Below are 19,031 nucleotides of genomic sequence, written 5' to 3' on the forward strand. Positions count from 1 at the left end.
GAGACCAGAATTGCAAGCACTATTCGAACAGTGGCCTAACCAATGTCCTGTACAGCCGCAACATGACCTCCCAACTCCTGTACTCAATACTCTGACCAATAAAGGAAAGCACATCTAACGCCTTCTTCACTATCCTATCTACCTGTGACTCCACTTTCAAGGAGCTATGAACCTGCACTCCAAGGTCTCTTTGTTCAGCAACACTCCCTAGGACCTTAGCATTAAGTGTATACGTCCTGTTAAGATTTGCTTTCCCAAAATGCAGTACCTCGCATTTATCTGAATTAAACTCCATCTGCCACTTCTCAGCCCATTGGCCCATCTGGCCAAGATCCTGTTGTAATCTGAGTTAATCCTCTTTGCTAATCACTACACCTCCAATTTTGGTGTCATCTGCAAACTTACTAACTGTACCTCTTATGCTCACATCCAAATCATTTATGTAAATGACAAAAAGTAGAGGGCCCAGCACCGATCCGTGTGGCACTCCACTGGTCACAGGCCTCCAGTCTGAAAAACAACACTCCACCATCACCCTCTGTCTTCTACCTTTGAGCCAGTTCTGTATCCAAATGGCTAGTTCTCCCTGTATTCCATGAGATCTAACTTTACTAATCTGTCTCCCATGGGGAACCTTGTCGAACACCTTACTGAAGTCCATATAGATCACATCTACTGCTCTGCCCTCATCAATCCTCTTTGTTACTTCTTCAAAAAATTCAATCAAGTTCGAGACACATGATTTCCCACGCACAAAGCCATGCTGACTGTCCCTAAACAGTCCTTGCCTTTCCAACTACATGTACATCCTGTCCCTGAGGATTCCCTCCAACAACTTGCCCACCACTGAGGTCAGGCACACCAGTGTATAGTTCCCTGGCTTGTCTTTACCACCATTTATTCTTTGGCCATTATCAGTCAAAATGATTATCTAGTGCCGAGCTGGTTATAACTTTACTGTAACAATGCACTCTGACCAATGTCAGATCTTATCAGCAGCAACACAACACAAACAGCAACTTTCCCATATGTTCCCCTGATTAAAGGCGGTTGCTCTCCAGTGTTTGCCGCTAATAAAGGAGTAACTTCAGATTTCTTTTGTCCTTTCTATTTATGGGGACAACCTTTCTCCATTACCAGTGTTTGAATTTTGGCAGGTGTCTTTTCTGGCTATCAGAAGTGAACTTGCTTGTGTGTGTGTATTCTGAGCCTTAGGAATACTGTTTGTCTAGATTTGCTAGTCGTTCCCATAATACATTTCCTGAATGCAGTGCAATTGATTGTGGAGCGATTGATTGCTCTTCCTCTTTCCGGATGTTTTAAAATTATCTAGAGAAAAATCTTTCCCTGGCTACTGGTCAGATTATACCAGCATTAATCCAGAATTGGAAAATTTTCTTTTAAAACTAATCGCGTGTTGGAACATATTATGGGTAACACAAGTTCTTGCTTTAATTTTCAAACATTTTTTGAACAAAGTAAAAACATCTATCCCATTTAAGATACTGAAAAATGCTAAAATCTCCAACCTTTGAAGAAGTCTCCAAGTCTTCTTTTGTTTTTAACATGATACTTCCTTTCATCCTGTCATTGCTTTTAGCTGCATTTCCTTGTTGATCATGGAGATCTGTAATTATGGATAATTATTTATTAACAAGTAATTTTCAAGCTAGAGCTGCCACCTGTTGAATGGGCTGTCCATTAAGTGGACCAGCAGTTGATTTTTTATTTTAAACATGAATCCATTTTTCAGTCAATTTAGCATGGAGCCATTAATTCCTAACATTTTCAATAAATATTCCCCATCAACAATAAGGATTTTTTTTTGAAAAGCTGAGCTTCACTGGCAGATACATACTTGATGTCCAGTGGGACTCTGAAGCAAAAAAGCCCCAGACTTAATTGTTCGCTCAAATTAATTGCGGTGCTGGGAAAGCACAGCCAGTCAGGCAGCATCTAAGGAGAAGGGCAGTTGATTTTTAGGCATAAGCCCTTCATCAGAAATGAGGCTCGTGGGCCAAGGGAGCTGAGAGATAAATGGGATGGTTGTGGGGCTGGGGGGGAATGCGAAAGATAGATGAAGGTGGGGATGAAAGTGATACGTTGGAGAGCAGGGTGGAGCAGATAGATGGGAAGGAAGATTGACAGGTAGGACCATTCAAGAGGGCAGTGTTGAGTTGGGAGGTTGGGTTTAGGATAAGATGGGAGTGGGGATGGGGGGGATGTGAATGGGGAAACTAGTGAAGTCCACAAGACAGAAGATGAATTCTTCCTCCAGGCGTTGGGTGGTTAGGCTTTGGCTATGGCGATGGAGGAGGCCCATGACCTGCAATGTCCTTGGCAGAGTGGGAGTTAAAGTTCGGCGGTGGGGTTGGTTGGTGTGGGTATTCCAGAGATGTTCTCTGAAATGATCCGTAAGTTGGTGTCCTGTCTCCCCCATGCACTCCCCAGACCACATCAGGTGCAAAGGATGCAGTAGATGATGTGTGTGGAAGTATAGCTAAATTTCTGTCAGATGTGGAAGGATCCTTTGGGGCCTCGGGTGGAGGTGAGGTGGAAGGCGTGGGTGAAGGTTTTGTACTTCTTGCGACAGCAAAGGAAGGTGTTCGGAGGGGAGGGTGCATTCGTGGGGGCCATGGATCTGGCATGGGAGTCACGGAGGGAATGGTCTTTCTGAAACACAGGTGGGGTGGGGAGGGAAATATATCTCTGGTGGTGGGATCCTCTGCCATTTCCGCCACTTACAAACAGACTTGACTGTTGGACCCACAGAAATTATGAGACATTTACTTTCAGCAGGCCTGCTAACTTCCATCACCAATGAAACCTGATGGCTAATTCCAAGCTAAAACAGCCTATATTTTATTAAAATAGCTCTATTAACTGACAATTTGTGAAAAGGAGACAATTTATACAACGAGCCAAAGAACCACTGCATCAATGGTAAAGTGATGCTGAGACGACCAACCCTATTATGAGGTAATTAATGTGTGGGAAAGTCAGCCAAAATTCACCTGAGAAGCAGGGAAACTTGTAAGTACTCTCTCACCATTATTATTGCTGCTGTTTGGCTTACCTGACTCTTGAGACTGTGCTTCTGTCGTTATTTTTTCTTCATCATTGAGCTGCACATCATCTGTCTTCTTATAATAATAATCATCAGGGGGCCCAAATCGCTGGGAGAACAAATGATAGCACATGACAGTACAACATGACAAAATAAAATACTAAGATGGAATAGGAGATACATGAAAATAGAGCGAGAGAGTTATAGCACATGAAAGTATGGGATAGAAGTGGCATCACAGGACAACAGCATATAGAAAAGTTGCCAAATAGAAACAAAGCAGCAATTTAAACAGAGGGCTTATTTTCACTTTAGTTAACTCTTACACCTGTGAGGATGTAAGAAAACAATGTGATTCAGCCAATGTCGTATAACAATTAAAAATAAGAAAACAGCTTATTGGAGTGAATTAATCTCATAACAGTTACATTTGTTTCTGCTGCTAATAGGGTTACATGACCGACAATACTGAACAGTGCATCTAAACATGTACACGAGCTACCACCAACCGGTGTTGCAAGGGTTCAAGTCAAGTGACTTACTGATAGAATGTCATGTTGTAATTGGTTTAGTGATGAAAAGGCTTGAAAACGAAACATAATTAAGATAAAGCTATCAGCATCTTAATGTTTAAAAACATAAGCCGAACTTAGAATTAATGCAGTTAGATGTTTATTCTCAGCAACCTGGATGTAACGGTCACTGCTTAATAAAAATTCAGATGATTTTTACCAATTGACGACTGGTTAGTCAAAGAAAAGCAGAGTATCCAACACACCAATCCTCTAGTAGGAAATACACATAATTCTTAAACAGACTTACCTTATTTGGCCAATAGAAGCTTATGAATAAAATAACTGGCAGAGCAACAGTGAACACGTAGACTCCCCAGAGCCAAGGGCGCTTGTCTGCTGCCAAAAACAGCCGCATGATCAAACCCGGCTGTGGACAACAGGGTACAGTAGCAATTAATTCAGTTACTGATAAAAGAAACACACACTCTGTCTCAGTCACAGACTTACACTGCGCAAATCACAATAAACACTAGTTACATACAGGCAAGCAAGTTGGGGGCAGAGGGAATCTCTTAAGCTAGATTTTGATTGTAGCATAACTCTTACCCAGCCTAATGAATCCATCTTACTGCATTTTCCTGAGATCTGGGCTTCATCTCGGATGGAGAGTGGGATTTTGGTAGGATTGCCACCTGTGCAAATGATGAAATGCAAGGCTGGGAATGGCCTCACCGGACAAGTAGTGGTCCAAAAGGTCAGAATTGCAGCTCTCACTGAAAGGAACATAAATTTTCCAGTGGGGAGGTCCATTCTCAGAACTGCAGCATTTAGAGTTTTCACCTCTACGTTCTGATGTCAAACATAACCTTCTATATGGCAACCTCAGTAAAGCAGTAGAGACTGAGCCAGAGCAAATTCCTGGGGCTAGTTACAGAAGAGCTGGAGTACCTCAGACACTGACAGGATTGGCTTCATTATATGCAGAACTTGTCATTCTTTGATGTAATCTTGTAGCAGCATGGAACAAGATTTCTCCACATGGTTACATGCACATAGCCATCAAATCAACTTACTCCGTCTGCATCGTAGATTGCCTTTGTTCGTGCCCATGTGTCTTTTGCCCACTGCTTGACAACTCTCTCATCAGACGATATAATAAAATTGTCAAACATTATGTTCGGGGTCAGAGACCATAGCTCAAGCCCAACTGCAGCAATTGAAGTCATACGGAATGGCTTTGTATTCTCAAAATAATTTGGATTCAGAATCTTGCGAGGTTTCCAGACTCCCTTTTAGAATGAAATTGGAAAAACTGTTACTCAAAATTGATAATTAGATTTCTGAATTATGCTACACAGTGGGAGGGAGACAGAGAGATGCATGTGCTATGAAGAAGTTACAAGCAACAACAAATAAAATTGAATGTCATTTAGAAGACTAAGTTAATGAGAAACAAAAAGTGAATTAATTCCACTGCTCTATGTAATGAATAGTTGAGGTTCAGATTGGAGGGTGTGAAAAGCAGAACGTTATACAGGTTATTATAGAGGAAAGGATGTTGCAGAGAGGAATTTGTTACAGAAATATATTTTAAAAATCAAGATGGTTAACTTTTTCTATCACATGTAACTACAATCACTAAGTTACAAGCATGCAGTTATTCGGCAATTATTTTTAGTGCTTGTCGGATGGGCCAATCAAATAATTTAAATAGAGTAAGTAGTCTTGTGAATCAGGGAAAGTGCAAGAAATGTAGAAATGTCTGGTATTGAGTAATTTAAGTGACCTGCTTATTACAATCCATGTTTAACAGCAAAATATTTAAGAATTAAACAAAGCTGTGTTTTACACTATTTCAAATTATTTTAAGATTAAAAACTGCAATCATCCTATGGTACAACATAGTACACAGCTAAATCCGTCTCCCTGCAAAGTACAGCAAACTTTTTATTAACTGTATAAAATAGGGCCTATGGGACCAGGTGTGTACCAATTAATCAAGACGTTGACAAAATCAGTGTAAAACACAATAAGTAATAGAAATGTGATGCATCACTATTATACTTTATTTAGGGCATATATCACTTAAATAATACTTACTGGTAGAGTACCCTCTCACTCGCACCCTCGACTGACGACTCAAATATTGTGAAGATTGCAATACAATAAATTTCCAGTATTTAAGGTTTATAATGTTTGTTGGTTTATTGAGGGGCGGGTTCATAAGGTACTGGTTAAAACAAAGTTTGCTGCAATTTATGTCTGTCAAATTTCCACTTCCTCATGTGAAAACACTTCTGATGCTTGCTGCGGTTTGATTCTGAGGGACTGGATGTTCTTCAGTAGCAAATCCAAAAGTTTGCTCCTCGTGTGTGCACCAGTGAAATGTCTCCCAGTGATTGAACAGTGTAAGATATCTTGATCAAACCTGAAGCCCTATGCATGCACAACTCAGTGGATCGGAACAATAATTGCAATAGTTTTAATCTATCTAATCCATGAGCACAAAGACTATACATCAAACCTTATGCTGAGCCGAAACAAAAACAGAAATTGCTGAAAAAACTCAGCAGGTCTGGCAGCATCTGTGCAGAGAAATCAGATTTAACATTTCAGGTTCGTGACCCTTCCTCAGATGCTGCCAGACCTGCTGAGCTTTTCCAGCAATTTCTGTTTTTGTTTCTGATTTACAGCATCCGCAGTTCTTCCTGTTTCTATGATAAGTTGAGATCAGCTAACTCTCCAGGGACTCAGAAACTCACTAAAGATGTTCTGAAATTTCACAAATCACATGATATATTTGCCAAAAAGCCATCCTGAGAATTACAAGGGATATTTAAATATCACATATGTAAGAAAGATTACAACAATTAAATTTACCTTGTATTTGGGATTGTCAATCATTGGTACTTTCCATTTGCCTTTGTAGGCAGGGTTAGTGATCATGGGAGGTTTCCAGGTTCCACAGCCAGCAGTCTTACACTTTGGATTTGGGATTTTGGGTTCTTCCCATTCACCATCCATATTAATATCCCTGTAAAATACAATAATGTAATACTGATATTAAAACAATTCCAGACTGAACTTTGGGTACATCTTATTTTGAATTATTTTTAATTTTAAACTTGCGTTGCAAATAATTTTTGTTCAAGGTGAAGAAAGTGGTATCATCATCAAGGACTCAGATCAGGCATGCATGGGTTAGTACAACTTAACATGCACCCTCTCAGCGAGGAGTGAAGGTTACATCAATGAGTTTTGTGAGGTAGGTTAAACAGTATTACAATGAGACACATGGAATATATGAAAGAATGTTCCAGTGAGTAATTGGGTGCATCAGAGAATGTAACAGTGAAGGTGTGGTTTATGAAAGAATATCAGAAAGATGGTACCAAATATCATATACTTGAAGGACAGGTGTACACTGACCTTTCATGCAACTATAAAATCACTAACTAGTCTCTGAGGCTATCTGAAGTAAGTCATAACTTACCAGTCTGGAGGTTTTATTGAATTAGGATCTGGAATATACTCTGGCTCCTCATCTAGCCAGTTATCTGGTTTCATGACTGTGGAATCTGGAATATAGGGAGGAGCATCCTCATCCCTGGCATGGAGAATATGACAACATCCTTTAGCATCTGTACATATGAATATCTGATATATCTTCATTCAAACACAGGAGGCTATAAATGAAATACAACCAACAATAATTACTCCAGGTTTTACACAGACCCAAGGACCCAGATGGGGAGTTTGAACTTAGCTGAACAGGAAGATAATCAACAGTGCATACTTTTCTTCCTCATTAACTTTCTTTCCAAAGTTGACATCCAACTTCAATACTGGTAAGGTGTGTAACTAAAGGAGGTTCACAGCTGAGTCCTTTTGGTTTGTTCCCAATATAAAAGGACTTGAAGCAAGAGCTTCTGGATTCTCATCAAGAATGTCTCTCTGAATTGACTACATTCCATTAAGACCAGCAAGATTATCGAGCTGTTTGGCTGGGACTCCACTAATGAAAGCAAAGACTGCAAACAGTAATTTGAAAATTGTACTATGAAAGGATGTTTCTGTATTCAATTATGGTCTTTAGTGTCGGAAGAGGTAGTTTCTCTATTTACTTGTGATATCTGTGTTGGCAGATGATCTATTCTCTCCATTGGTCATGTCTATTCACTTATAGTCTTAATATTAGTGGAGGGTAGCCCTTTGAGTGTGCTGCAGGACTCTATTGTTAGGAAGAGGTATGTCACTGTATTTGACTGATGCCCCCTGTTGTTTCTGTATTCCATAGTGGTGTATGGCATTGAGACAAGAATGTCCCTATGTTTTAGAGTGGAGGATCTCTGAATTTCCTGATGGTCTTGGGCTCATGTTTTCTTTCTACTCATAGTGGTCTCAAGTATAAAGGATTGTGATGTCAATTCACTAGTGCCCTCGACTGTTGATGGAAGGGAGTCCTACTTCCTGACGATCACTATAGTTTGAGAGAGGTAGGTCATAATTCAATTGTTGTTACCATAAGAGGACTGAAATCCATTTGTGGTCTCTGCTACTGGGGTTAGCTTGTTGACTTTGAATTCACAGTAAATTCTAATAAAAGGTGCCACAACTGGTTTTGGTGTAAACAGACTACGTAAGTGCAAACAAACATTTTCACCAAACCTGATCTTGCTTAATTCTCACCAGTCATGGGGCTTCACGGAATCTGGGTCAGGTATCTGCCACCTGTCATCCCAGTCTTCAGGCTTTTGATGATTTGGATCATCGATCTCTTTGGGAGGATTGACAGGGGGAGTTACATCATGCAGGAGGCTTCCTCTGCTCACACTGTTCTCATCGATTAGTATCTCAAAACTGTTATCAGGTCTCACAACTAAACCAATAATTTTGAAATTGTTATTGGATAGAGATAGAGAGAATATTTCAAGTACAGCAATTATACAGTATAATTTTTAAAAATTCATTCAGAAGGTGAGGGCATTGCTGGCTGTGCTGTCATTTATTGCCCACCTAATTGAGGGTAGTTAGGAGTCAACCACATTGCTGTGGGTCTGGAGTCACATGTAAGCCATCAGGTAAGGATGGCAGTTTCCTTCCGTAAAGGACATTAGTGAACCAAATGGGTTTTTCCAACAATTGACAATGGATTCATGGTCATCATTAGATGACGACTCTTAATCCCACCATCTGCCATAATAGGATTTGAACCCGGGTCCCCACAACATTCAGGCTCTCCAGATTAACAGTCCAGAGATAATATCACTAGGCCATTGCTTCCCCCTTTAACTGGGTTAATTATTATACTTTAGTAACTTTAAATATTATGCTAATGATACTTGAAGTTACTAAAAGTATAATAATTAACCCAGTTAAAAATAAATCAATGTAGCTAGACGTTGGCAGCTATAATGTAATCTAAATTTGCTGCAAGAAGGTTGGCTCTGCAGATTGCCCAACACACATTTTAATATTACTGAACAATTTATTATTTTCACATGTTAACTAATAGAGAGTTGTTAGATTATTCAATTGCTATATTCAAACGTGTTTAGATTTGCTTGTTCTGTTGTTCTTTAATGAACTATTACTATCTCACAAATGAAGCCTGCAAGTTTTACTCTAATCCTAACCCATTGAGGATACCCACTTAAAGACTGTCAGCCATCTTGTGGGACCTATTTCTGAATACTCTAGAAAGATTAAGAGAGTTTTGTTACTCAATGTATACAGGTGAGGTCTTTTATCAGTGAAGTAACTCTGTAGGTCCACTTCTGGTTTCCTGGAATGTTTCTCTTCATATGCACCCGTCACTGGATCCCTATGTCTGAAGATGAAGTGCAATTTATAGTCCTGTCCGCACTTGTCTGGTCCAAACATGATAGTATAAGGGGTTTTGTCAAAGAACTTTCTCTGTAAAAACAACATTAGAACTTATATAAAAAAAGAGAAAAGTATCATTCAGATCATCCAGATTGTGTCGCCATGTGCAGAACCTATTCAAACTATTTTAACTGTGCTCCTGACTCAATATCAAGCTGGTATCCATCTGCTCCCTATAGATGTATGAAAATCAATGGCAATGATTCACAGTCTAGAATAACTGGAAACACTAAATATTGCTAGAGGTCTGTATTAACAATCATCCATTGATGTAATCTGAGAATAATGATAACTATTGACACTGTGGAACTGACACCAACCATCTATTTTTTGTTTGTTCATGGAATGTGAGCATAGATAATAAATGTGAGCTGTTTTGGCAATACGTAATTGCCTTTGAGAATGGAAATGAGCAGCCTCTTTGAACTGCTGCCTCCTGTGTTGCAAGTACCTAACAGCATTGTTAAGTGATGCATTTCTACGTCGTGCTGGAATGTAACAGAGGAGAACTAAGCAAACATGTGCAAGAGCTTTGGCAGCTTTTACAGCGCATCACTGCATCCTGGCAGTGAAGGGAGTGAATGCTGAAAGTGCCCATCAATATTTGTCCTGTATGGTGTTGAGCTTGGAGTGTTATTGAAGCCACATTCATTCAAATAAATGGGGTATAATTTCATCACTATCCTGAATGTGCATTATGCATGGTGAAAAGTCTTTGAGGGGTCAGATGATGAGTTATTCACTGTAGAATGCTCAGCCTCTAATATATTCTTGTAAGTACTATCTTTATAATGGTGGAACAGTTAGGTTTCTGCAGAATGGCAATTCCAAGATATATGCTGTGTGACTTGCAGAAATAATAATGCAATTGCACATTGAGGAAGATGGTTAGATCATGTGGCAATTATGCGGCATAAATATTGTTTGTCAATTGAATCCTGAATGTTGTCCTGGCTTCGCTGCATGCAAGCATGGCTGTTTCAGTATCTGGGGAGTTGTGAATAGAACAATGCAAACATCCCTCTTCAGATCAAACAATGGAGGGAAGGGTATTGATCAAGCACCAGACCATGGCTGGAACTAGAACATCATGCTGAGGAACTCTTGCAGCAATGTCCTGGTACTGAGGTGATTATCTCCAGTACCGTCAACCATCTTCTTTGTGTTAGGTATCACTTATATTATGAAAGATTTAATATCCTTGAAGGAACTTCAGTTTTGTGAAAAAAGGAATTTATTTTAATTTTTGTAGACATTGTTGGAATGGTTTCTTTAAAAAGGGGTAATTGAAAGGATACTGTGGAGAGTGGAGATTTACATCAACAAGACCTCCTAGATGACTGGTGATGACTGCTTGCTTTGCTGGAGACCCTTTTTCTTCTGGCTTAGAGACATTCTTATTTTATCTAGTTAACTTGGAGGAAAACCATGTAAAAAGAAAGCAGCCGAGTTGGAGGAAAATTTGCTCTGAACATGACTAGCTGACCCCTCATTTCCAAAAATGAAACCCTTTAGTCAGTTCAAGTCAGTTCAACAAATCTATTTGTTCTTTTGAAAGAGTGATTGTAAAAACACCTCAAGATTGCATTTCCTGAGTAAGCTGTGTCTGCAAGAATTCACAGACAACCTTGTGTAATTAGTGACACTTGGCATAATACCAGTTTCCAGAACATTCTATCAGTTATCCTTCTGCCTTTAGAAATACCTATCTCTCAAAATGTGTTTTTTTTTCAGGAAGCCATTCTCTGCAAGAAATCTGCTTATTTGCCCTCTTTTCCTAAAGAATGTGTGTTTGAGTGAGAGATATTTAGAGGGATAAGCATTTATACTTTATTTTACTGACTACATTAAGTAATTATTGTATCTTCTTTGAATAATTTTGTTTTGATAATAAACTCATAATTCTAGCAGTTAAGAAACTTGGTTGGTAGAGCTTTTTGTTTAAAACCTGATATAGATATTTAGTTGGTCACCTTGCTGACCAGAAAGTATGTTTATTTTATGCTGCAGCCTTTGGAATAGTGGGACTGTAGAGGCAATGCACCCTCCTGTCTCATTCACAGCTCTTCCATTAGCAGACAGCTCCCCCAACCGACAGTTCCTACAGACTCCAATTTTGCTAGTAATCCTTGATGTCTCTCAAATGCTGCTACTCTTTGGACCAGGAATGAGTTCTGTAGCTGAGTAATCCTGGCAAACCTAAACTGAGATATGGTGGCCAGGTTACTGAAGAGTAATTGCCATTTGGTAGCACCCTTAATGACATTTTTCATCATTTTGCTATAATTGAAAGCAGACATATTAGATTGTAATTGGCTGGGTTAGATTGGCCCTGGCTTACTTGGGCAAGAGAAATCTGAGCAATTTTTCCCCACTTTGTTGGGTAAATGTCAGTTTGTAACGATGCAGGATTAACTTGGCCCAGGGTGCAGCTAGTTCTGCAGCACAAGTCTATAAGCATTACAGCTTTAATATTATTGGAGCCTATAGCCTTATCTAGTGTACCCAGTAGCATGCTGATATCATGTGATGTGAATCAAACAGTTATCACTGAATGTAACAGGACTGCAGAGTTTTGATCTGAATGGTTGGTTTTGGGATCATTTAGTTCTATCTACAGACATTGCTCCACTGTTTATCATGCATGCCGTCCCCACCATTGAACCAAGGTTGATCCCTTGGTTTGAAGGTAATGGCAAAAAGGGATATGCTGGGTAATGAAGTTAGATTGTGGAGATGTACAATTCTTCAATTCATAAATCCCAGTTTTGAGTTCCTAGAAATGTTCTGAACGTATCCCATGTAGCACAGTTGTAATTCGACATAACAGTTTTGATTGAGTTTGGGGTTGATGGGTAGAGACATACCAATGCAATCTGAAATCAAAGTAATTATCAAGTAACAATCCAAGAATGACGAATAACCAAACGCTGCAACCCCAAATTTCCTGGACTTATTGGTTAACAGTCTGGAAAACAGTAACCATTAAGTTTGATAAACTTTGGTTTTATCAGATGAATTGTTATCGCACTGCGAGATTGCTTCAGAACATTATTCACAACCTTGTTGTTGACGCGATGTTCCATTTGGTCTCCCCCATTGAGGTTTCCAACATCATAGATGCCAGTCTTCAACCACTTTGATTCACTCCACATGACAGAGAAATTGCTGAGCCCACTAAAACAGCAAAGGTTATGGGCTCTAACAGCATCATAACTATAATGCTAAAGGTTTCTATACCAGAACTAACTGAGCCTTAGCCAAACTGTTCCAATATAGCTACAACACTAGTGCTATTTACACCAAAGGACTCTGGGATACTAAGCTACTTCCACTTGTGCTACAACCACTGCCAGCACAATAACTTGCACTACGTGATACTCTTATGTAGAGAAAACGATCCATCGAAACATTACAGCTAGAGATACATTAGACAAGCAATGAAATATTTAATGCAGATGATGTTTTCCAATCAACACCCAGTTGCATTCAGTAAAGACATGTTTCGCACTACAGCGTGCCCAAAAAGGATGTTGAGCTTTTCAATAGGATAACTTACCAGATCGAGTTGATCATCTTCAGAGAGAAGCTTCAGGTATGCACCCCCACACTCTATTTCATTCTGGAAATGTACCTCATACCTGCAGGAAAGAAGAAGAATTGGAGACTGGTACATCTAACTGCAGTGATGCCTCTACCTTTAAAAAAAGATTTAATAATATTCCTCTGCTTGTTCTCCAGTTTCTACTCATTAAAACTCCATTCACTGGCTAAGAGGGTAGGCCTAAGGAGGTTTCTGATAGATTTCTCTTAATACCTTGTTAGGAGCTATATGAAAAAGAAGCCAGTAATGAAACTCTCTTTAGTTTTTTTCTCCCCCACAGGGAGACATCAAGTGATCAACCTCCAGTCAGTAAATCCCTGATACTGTAACTAACTTTGGAAACTCAGTGAGAGGATACATGTCCACAAAACTGAATATTACCAATAACTGTGGTGAGAAATTATCCATATGATGATCCAGTAAACAGGAGGTTATTTGGCCCCTCATTTCAGAAGTATTCAACAAGTCCCACTTTCTTGCTTCCCGTAATCCAGCAATTTGTTTTAACTGCTTAAGCATGTATTGAATTCTCTTTGGAAAGTTACTACTGAATCTGCTTTGATCACTCTGTCATGCAGTGCATTCTAGAGCATAACTAAATGTTCTGATATCTTGCCTTTGGTTCTTCGCCAATTACCTTAAATCTTGTCTTCTGCTCACCAAATCTTCACAAGATTATGAGAAATAGGAGCATAAATTGGCTATTTGGTCCCTCAATGCTGCCTATCATTCAACAAGATCACTTTAGTACATGTCCCTTTGTATGATTTAATTTTGGATTGGACATTTTCCTTGACTGCCTCTGTTAAGCATGGCTTCCTGTAAATTACATGAATGCTGATAACCGCTGACTTTGCCGTGAACCCCTGCTGGGGTTTTTCTTATACAGTGACTGGCATGAAGAGATGACTGTTATTTCTCATTCATTCAGTTAGAGGAAAGCCTGCTAAGAACAAGTTGATCTCATTTCCGAAAGAAAACACATGAGTTTGGGATGAAACCTACTTTCTTTGAAAGAATGATGGAAGAAACTTCTCAGAATTACACTTTCTGAATAAGAATGTTTGCAAGACTTTACAGACAATGGTGCAAGTTCTGTGAATTGATCACTTGTACAAGAACATAGCAGCAACAGGCTCTGCAATATTCTATGATTTATCCTTTAGCTCGCAAAACAAGACCATTAATTATTTTCTCTTTTCAGAAATCTAATTTCTGTGGAGAAATCTATTTTATCCACCCCCCCCCCCCATTTTCCTAAAGACATGGTGTGCACTTGAATGAGTATTTTTGGGAACATTTAAAAGGCTAAACATTTAGGTTTCCAAGTTACTGACTGTATGTTAAGCAATTGTTGCTTCTTCATTGAATGACTTTTGATAGTAAATTCATGATTGTGTTAAGAAATCTGGTTGATAGGTCTTATTCTTTAAATCTGTCATAGTTGAAACATATAATGGAAAAAGTATTTTTACTTTCTGTTGCGATCCATGGATAGTGAGACTGAGTGATGATGTACTCCTCCTGCCTTGTTCGTAACATTATAAAGCAAAGGATTCTATAGGTCATCTTAATAGTCATCCTAAACTATTTTGCAAACGTTCAAGACATTTGTACAGAGATTCCCTGGTTTATCTACACCCCTTTTAAAATTGTGCTATTTACTTTATATTGCTTCTCTCCCTTCTTCTATACCTTAAACTGAATCTACCACATTTGTTAATATCTTCCTTACTATTACCATCTATGTTACTGGTTTACCATGCTTGTGTTTGGGTCTGCAGCACACTTTGTAATTATGCCCTGTGATACAGGAGTGCATTAATCAATGCATCATCACATCAAACAACATCTCAACAAACAAAAGGAACAACAAGTTACCTGATCCTGGGGTGGGTGGAGGGGAGGGAATGACAACAACTACCCTCAGTATCTATAGATTTAAAAAGGGACATTTGACATACCTCAATCTCTTGATTGTTATCATCATCCCTGCTAGAAAGTGCTCATGCATGGATGTTGCCTAGGACAGGATTGGGCACAGTGTGAGGTCTCAAGCAATGTGTCAGCAGGCTGTTCAAATCATGTTTTGACTCACAAATAAAGATTGACCTACATTTTAGGTGGGGAATGCAACCATGACTTATGAAACCAGAAGAACAATCTGACAATGACTACACACCTCTATTGCAAACTTGCAATAGCATGCAAAGTTTCACAAATGGACAGTGCTTATAGACTAAGTGGTGCTTCAGATGTGGAAGCCATATGTTACCACATTTAACCTCATGTGTCCTGTATCTGACAAAATACAAATTGATGTATCAATTAGACGCAAGGCTGATTAATTTCCCAGGTTTATATGGATTTAAAGTCCTAGTTATATAATGCCAAAACAGTGCTTTATTTCAGTTGTCCATTGCAATGTGTTCTTCAGGAACAAAACCCTAATACAAACGTTTAAACTTTCTTCCTTGGTCACTTTTTCACTGTAATAGGAAACTCCTGTTTATGCAGGTCCAAATGCTGAACATTCAAGTGCTAATCTTTCCAAAGAGTAATAAAAACAATATGTACTGGAGAAACTCAGTAGCTCTCATAGAATCTATAGACAGCATACTCAATGTTATCCCGGTTTGACTCTTTACAGATGCTACCAGACATGCTGAGTTTCTGGAGCACTTTTCTTTCAGATTTTGAGAATCCGCAGTATATTGCTTTCTGAAGGCAAACTAACCTTTGGAGAAAAAAATAGTTTTGTTTGATGGAAATTTTATCATTTATTATTTAAAACTTGAACATAAGATTGAACACTTGGGTAAGGAACTGGAAGACAGCTAGTGACCATGCAGTTGTACTTCACAGTTAAATACCTGAGTAGCGGTCCTGTTCGTTCATCTGATGCACTTAAGCCAGGCTTGGAATGAAAACTCAATACTCACTGCACAATTAGGGGCAAGTCTTTGAAATGGAAGGGTGTCTGGAAGTAGGCAGCAATGGCATGATGTTTGGCCTGGGATTTCAACACCAATCCTTTGTTTCCTGGCACTTTCTGATCATAAGATTCTTCTACAGCCCATATTCCTAGAATTCACAAACCACAAACAGCCACTACTTTGAGAACTCATTATTATAAACACAGCCATTCAATATAAAATGTATAACACCCAGTATTGAAACAGTATTGCATACTGTACCATAAGCACAATATCCCAGAGTTATGCAGGGGTCCATTTTAAACAGTATCTTACAATCTATAGTATTTACAAAGTACACCATTTAGTGGTGTCATGAACACTCTGATGAAAAGTTTTTGCCCGAAACGTCAATTTTCCTGCTCCTCAGATGCTGCCTAACCGGTTCTGCTTTTCTAGCACCACACTCCTGATTCCAATCTCCAGCATCTGCAGTCCTCACTTTTGCGTCATGCATACGCTGTGCCATACAATAACTCAGTCTGGTCCAAGTAAGTGAAGGCAGGATCTGGATAATCATTACCAGCCATGATCAAACAAATGCCCAAAATCATCATTTGTTGAACTGATCGGCTAAATGGTCATAATGTGTTCATAATAACAGCAGCATGGTTTTGATTCTTTACCAAGTGAAAAAGTAGAGTAAGAAGCCTGTTTAACTTGCCTCAGAGCAGAAGGCAATGAACTATCACTGTCCAAAACTGCCAAGACAGCAGTTCAGGATGACACATTAATAGTCAATTTGCGAACAGTATGTATAAATGAATAGTTTAGGCTCAGACATGGAAAATAGCTGAAAAAGGTTTCTGGGACCTCTGGAACTGTACTCAAAAGAAAATTAAAATTTGCAGTAGACAAGAAGAAAAACTAAGAAATTCTCAAGAAAGTTTAGAGCATGACCTCTTGTTTGGTTGTCAACAGAAAGTGAAGTTCAGATTCAAATTATGACATACTGAGGAAGGACAACAAACAGGTAACTAAATTTAATTCAACTTCAATTGCTGACCTGGTCAGGATATTTCAACATAGAAAGATGAATCACTAAGCCAAAGGAATAGCTTAAATAATGACCGAATACACATTAGTGGGGAGGTGACAGTACATTGGGAATGTCACTGGTTAATGCTCTAGGGAGATTGATTCAAATCTCACTATAGCAGAATGAAGTTTGAATTCATTGCGATTGGAATTAAAAGCCAGACTAAGGGCAACTGAGTAATTGCTCTTGATTGTCACTAAAACCCACCCGAATCATTACTACTCTTTAGGGGAGAAAATCTTTCATCCTTACCTGGTCTGGCCTATGTATGACTCCAGATTCTTAACCACCCTCTGAAATGGTCTCGAGAGTCACTCAGTTCAAAAGCAATTAGGAAGCTCCTGGCTATGGAGGGTGTATAACAAATACTTACCAGGCTGCTAGTTTAGGGATATGGGGTAGGCTATTTGGAACAAAGATGGGGAGAAATTTCTTCACTTAGCTGGTGAGCTTGTTGAATTCTCCAACACAGAAAGAGCTGGAGGCCAAAACATTAAAATGTTTTCAAAAAGCAGTTAGATATAATTCTTCGGGTTAGAGGGATCAAAGGGTATGGGGAGAAAGTGGGATCAGGGCACTAAATTTGGGTGGCACACTGGCTCAGTGCTTAGCACTGCTGTCTCACAGCACCAGGGTCCCAGGCTCAACTCCAGCCTCAGGCGACTGTGTGGAGTTTGCACATTCTCCCCATGTCTGTGTGGGTTTCCTCTGGGTGCTCCGGTTTCCTCCCACGTCCAAAAATGTGCAGATTAGGTGAATTGGCCATGCTAAATTGCCCTTAGTGTCAAGTGAAGGGGTAAATGTAGGGGAATGGCTCTGGGTGTGTTGTTCTTCAGACGGTCAATGTGGGCTTGTTGGGCCGAAGGGCCTGTTTCCACACTGTAAATAATCTAAAATTAGATGATCAATCAAGATCATGCTGAATGGTAAAGCAGGGCCAAATAGCCTACTCTGGATCCTATTTTCTGTATTCTATTTATGTTTCACAGGGAAAGATATATCTTACCATTATATTTGCTCTCATTAGTGTCGACCTTTTTTGCTTCGGACCTCACCCATCTGAAGAAAAGAATGCAGAATATTTCAGCTGTTATGTGGCAACCTATATTATCCATACAGTCTCTACTGGCAGAACATGGACTAGAACAATTCAAGAAGACAGAACATCACCACCTTCTCAAGGGCAACGATGGATAGCAATAAATACTGACCCAGACAGTGATAAGCAGAATACTGAAATAGCCCCTAGCTTTCGCTGTTTAATCTCTGAAGTGTGTAGCACTAGTCTCTGATCTGCTAACCTATCCAGTTTTTAAAATCAGGTATAGTTTTCTGTCAGAATCTATTCCCTATTTCAACGTCCAAATTGGAATCTTGCCATTTATAAATTTACGATGTGTAAACCTTTTTTCCTCCTATTAAACAAGAACAGCAGTACATAATCTAATTAAGCAGACACAGCATGGCTTCACGAAGGGGAAATAGTATCTTTTTTTCCCCAAAGTCACAACCAGGGTTGAATAAGGGGGAACTAGATGTGTTGCATTTGGAATTTCAGAAGGCATTCGACAAAGTACCTCACAAAAAGGTTAACTCATAAGACCCCATGGTGTTGAAGGTAGCACATGGACATGAACAGAGAATTGGCAAATGGGCAGAAAACAGCAAGTGAGGATAAGAGGTTATTTTAGATTAGATTAGATTAGATTAGATTAGACTTACAGTGTGGAAACAGGCCCTTCGGCCCAACAAGTCCACACCGACCCGCCGAAGCGCAACCCACCCATACCCCTACATTTACCCCTTACCTAACACTACGGGCAATTTAGCTTAGCCAATTCACCTGACCTGCACATCTTTGGACTGTGGGAGGAAACCGGAGCACCCGGAGGAAACCCACGCAGACACGGGGAGAACGTGCAAACTCCACACAGTCAGTCACCTG

General features: G+C 39.5%; 1 protein-coding gene across 2 annotated transcripts in view; it reads right to left on the minus strand.

Moving 5' to 3' along the window:
• LOC132820496 (calnexin-like) overlaps nucleotides 1-19,031 on the minus strand; it is a 34,906-nt gene that overhangs the window by 3,439 nt on the left and 12,436 nt on the right. For both annotated transcript variants that reach the window (XM_060832697.1, XM_060832698.1), the window contains exons 4-14: nucleotides 18,093-18,145; nucleotides 16,015-16,156; nucleotides 13,028-13,109; nucleotides 9,306-9,498; nucleotides 8,272-8,461; nucleotides 7,076-7,189; nucleotides 6,463-6,616; nucleotides 4,656-4,871; nucleotides 3,890-4,009; nucleotides 3,077-3,176; nucleotides 1,530-1,627 (exon numbers count right to left, since the gene is read on the minus strand). In XM_060832697.1, coding sequence (XP_060688680.1) covers nucleotides 1,530-1,627; nucleotides 3,077-3,176; nucleotides 3,890-4,009; nucleotides 4,656-4,871; nucleotides 6,463-6,616; nucleotides 7,076-7,189; nucleotides 8,272-8,461; nucleotides 9,306-9,498; nucleotides 13,028-13,109; nucleotides 16,015-16,156; nucleotides 18,093-18,145 — 1,462 coding nt within the window. The remainder of the gene's footprint in view (nucleotides 1-1,529; nucleotides 1,628-3,076; nucleotides 3,177-3,889; nucleotides 4,010-4,655; nucleotides 4,872-6,462; nucleotides 6,617-7,075; nucleotides 7,190-8,271; nucleotides 8,462-9,305; nucleotides 9,499-13,027; nucleotides 13,110-16,014; nucleotides 16,157-18,092; nucleotides 18,146-19,031) is intronic.

This window comes from Hemiscyllium ocellatum, chromosome 11 (assembly GCF_020745735.1).
Source record: "Hemiscyllium ocellatum isolate sHemOce1 chromosome 11, sHemOce1.pat.X.cur, whole genome shotgun sequence".
Lineage (NCBI taxonomy): Eukaryota > Metazoa > Chordata > Chondrichthyes > Orectolobiformes > Hemiscylliidae > Hemiscyllium > Hemiscyllium ocellatum.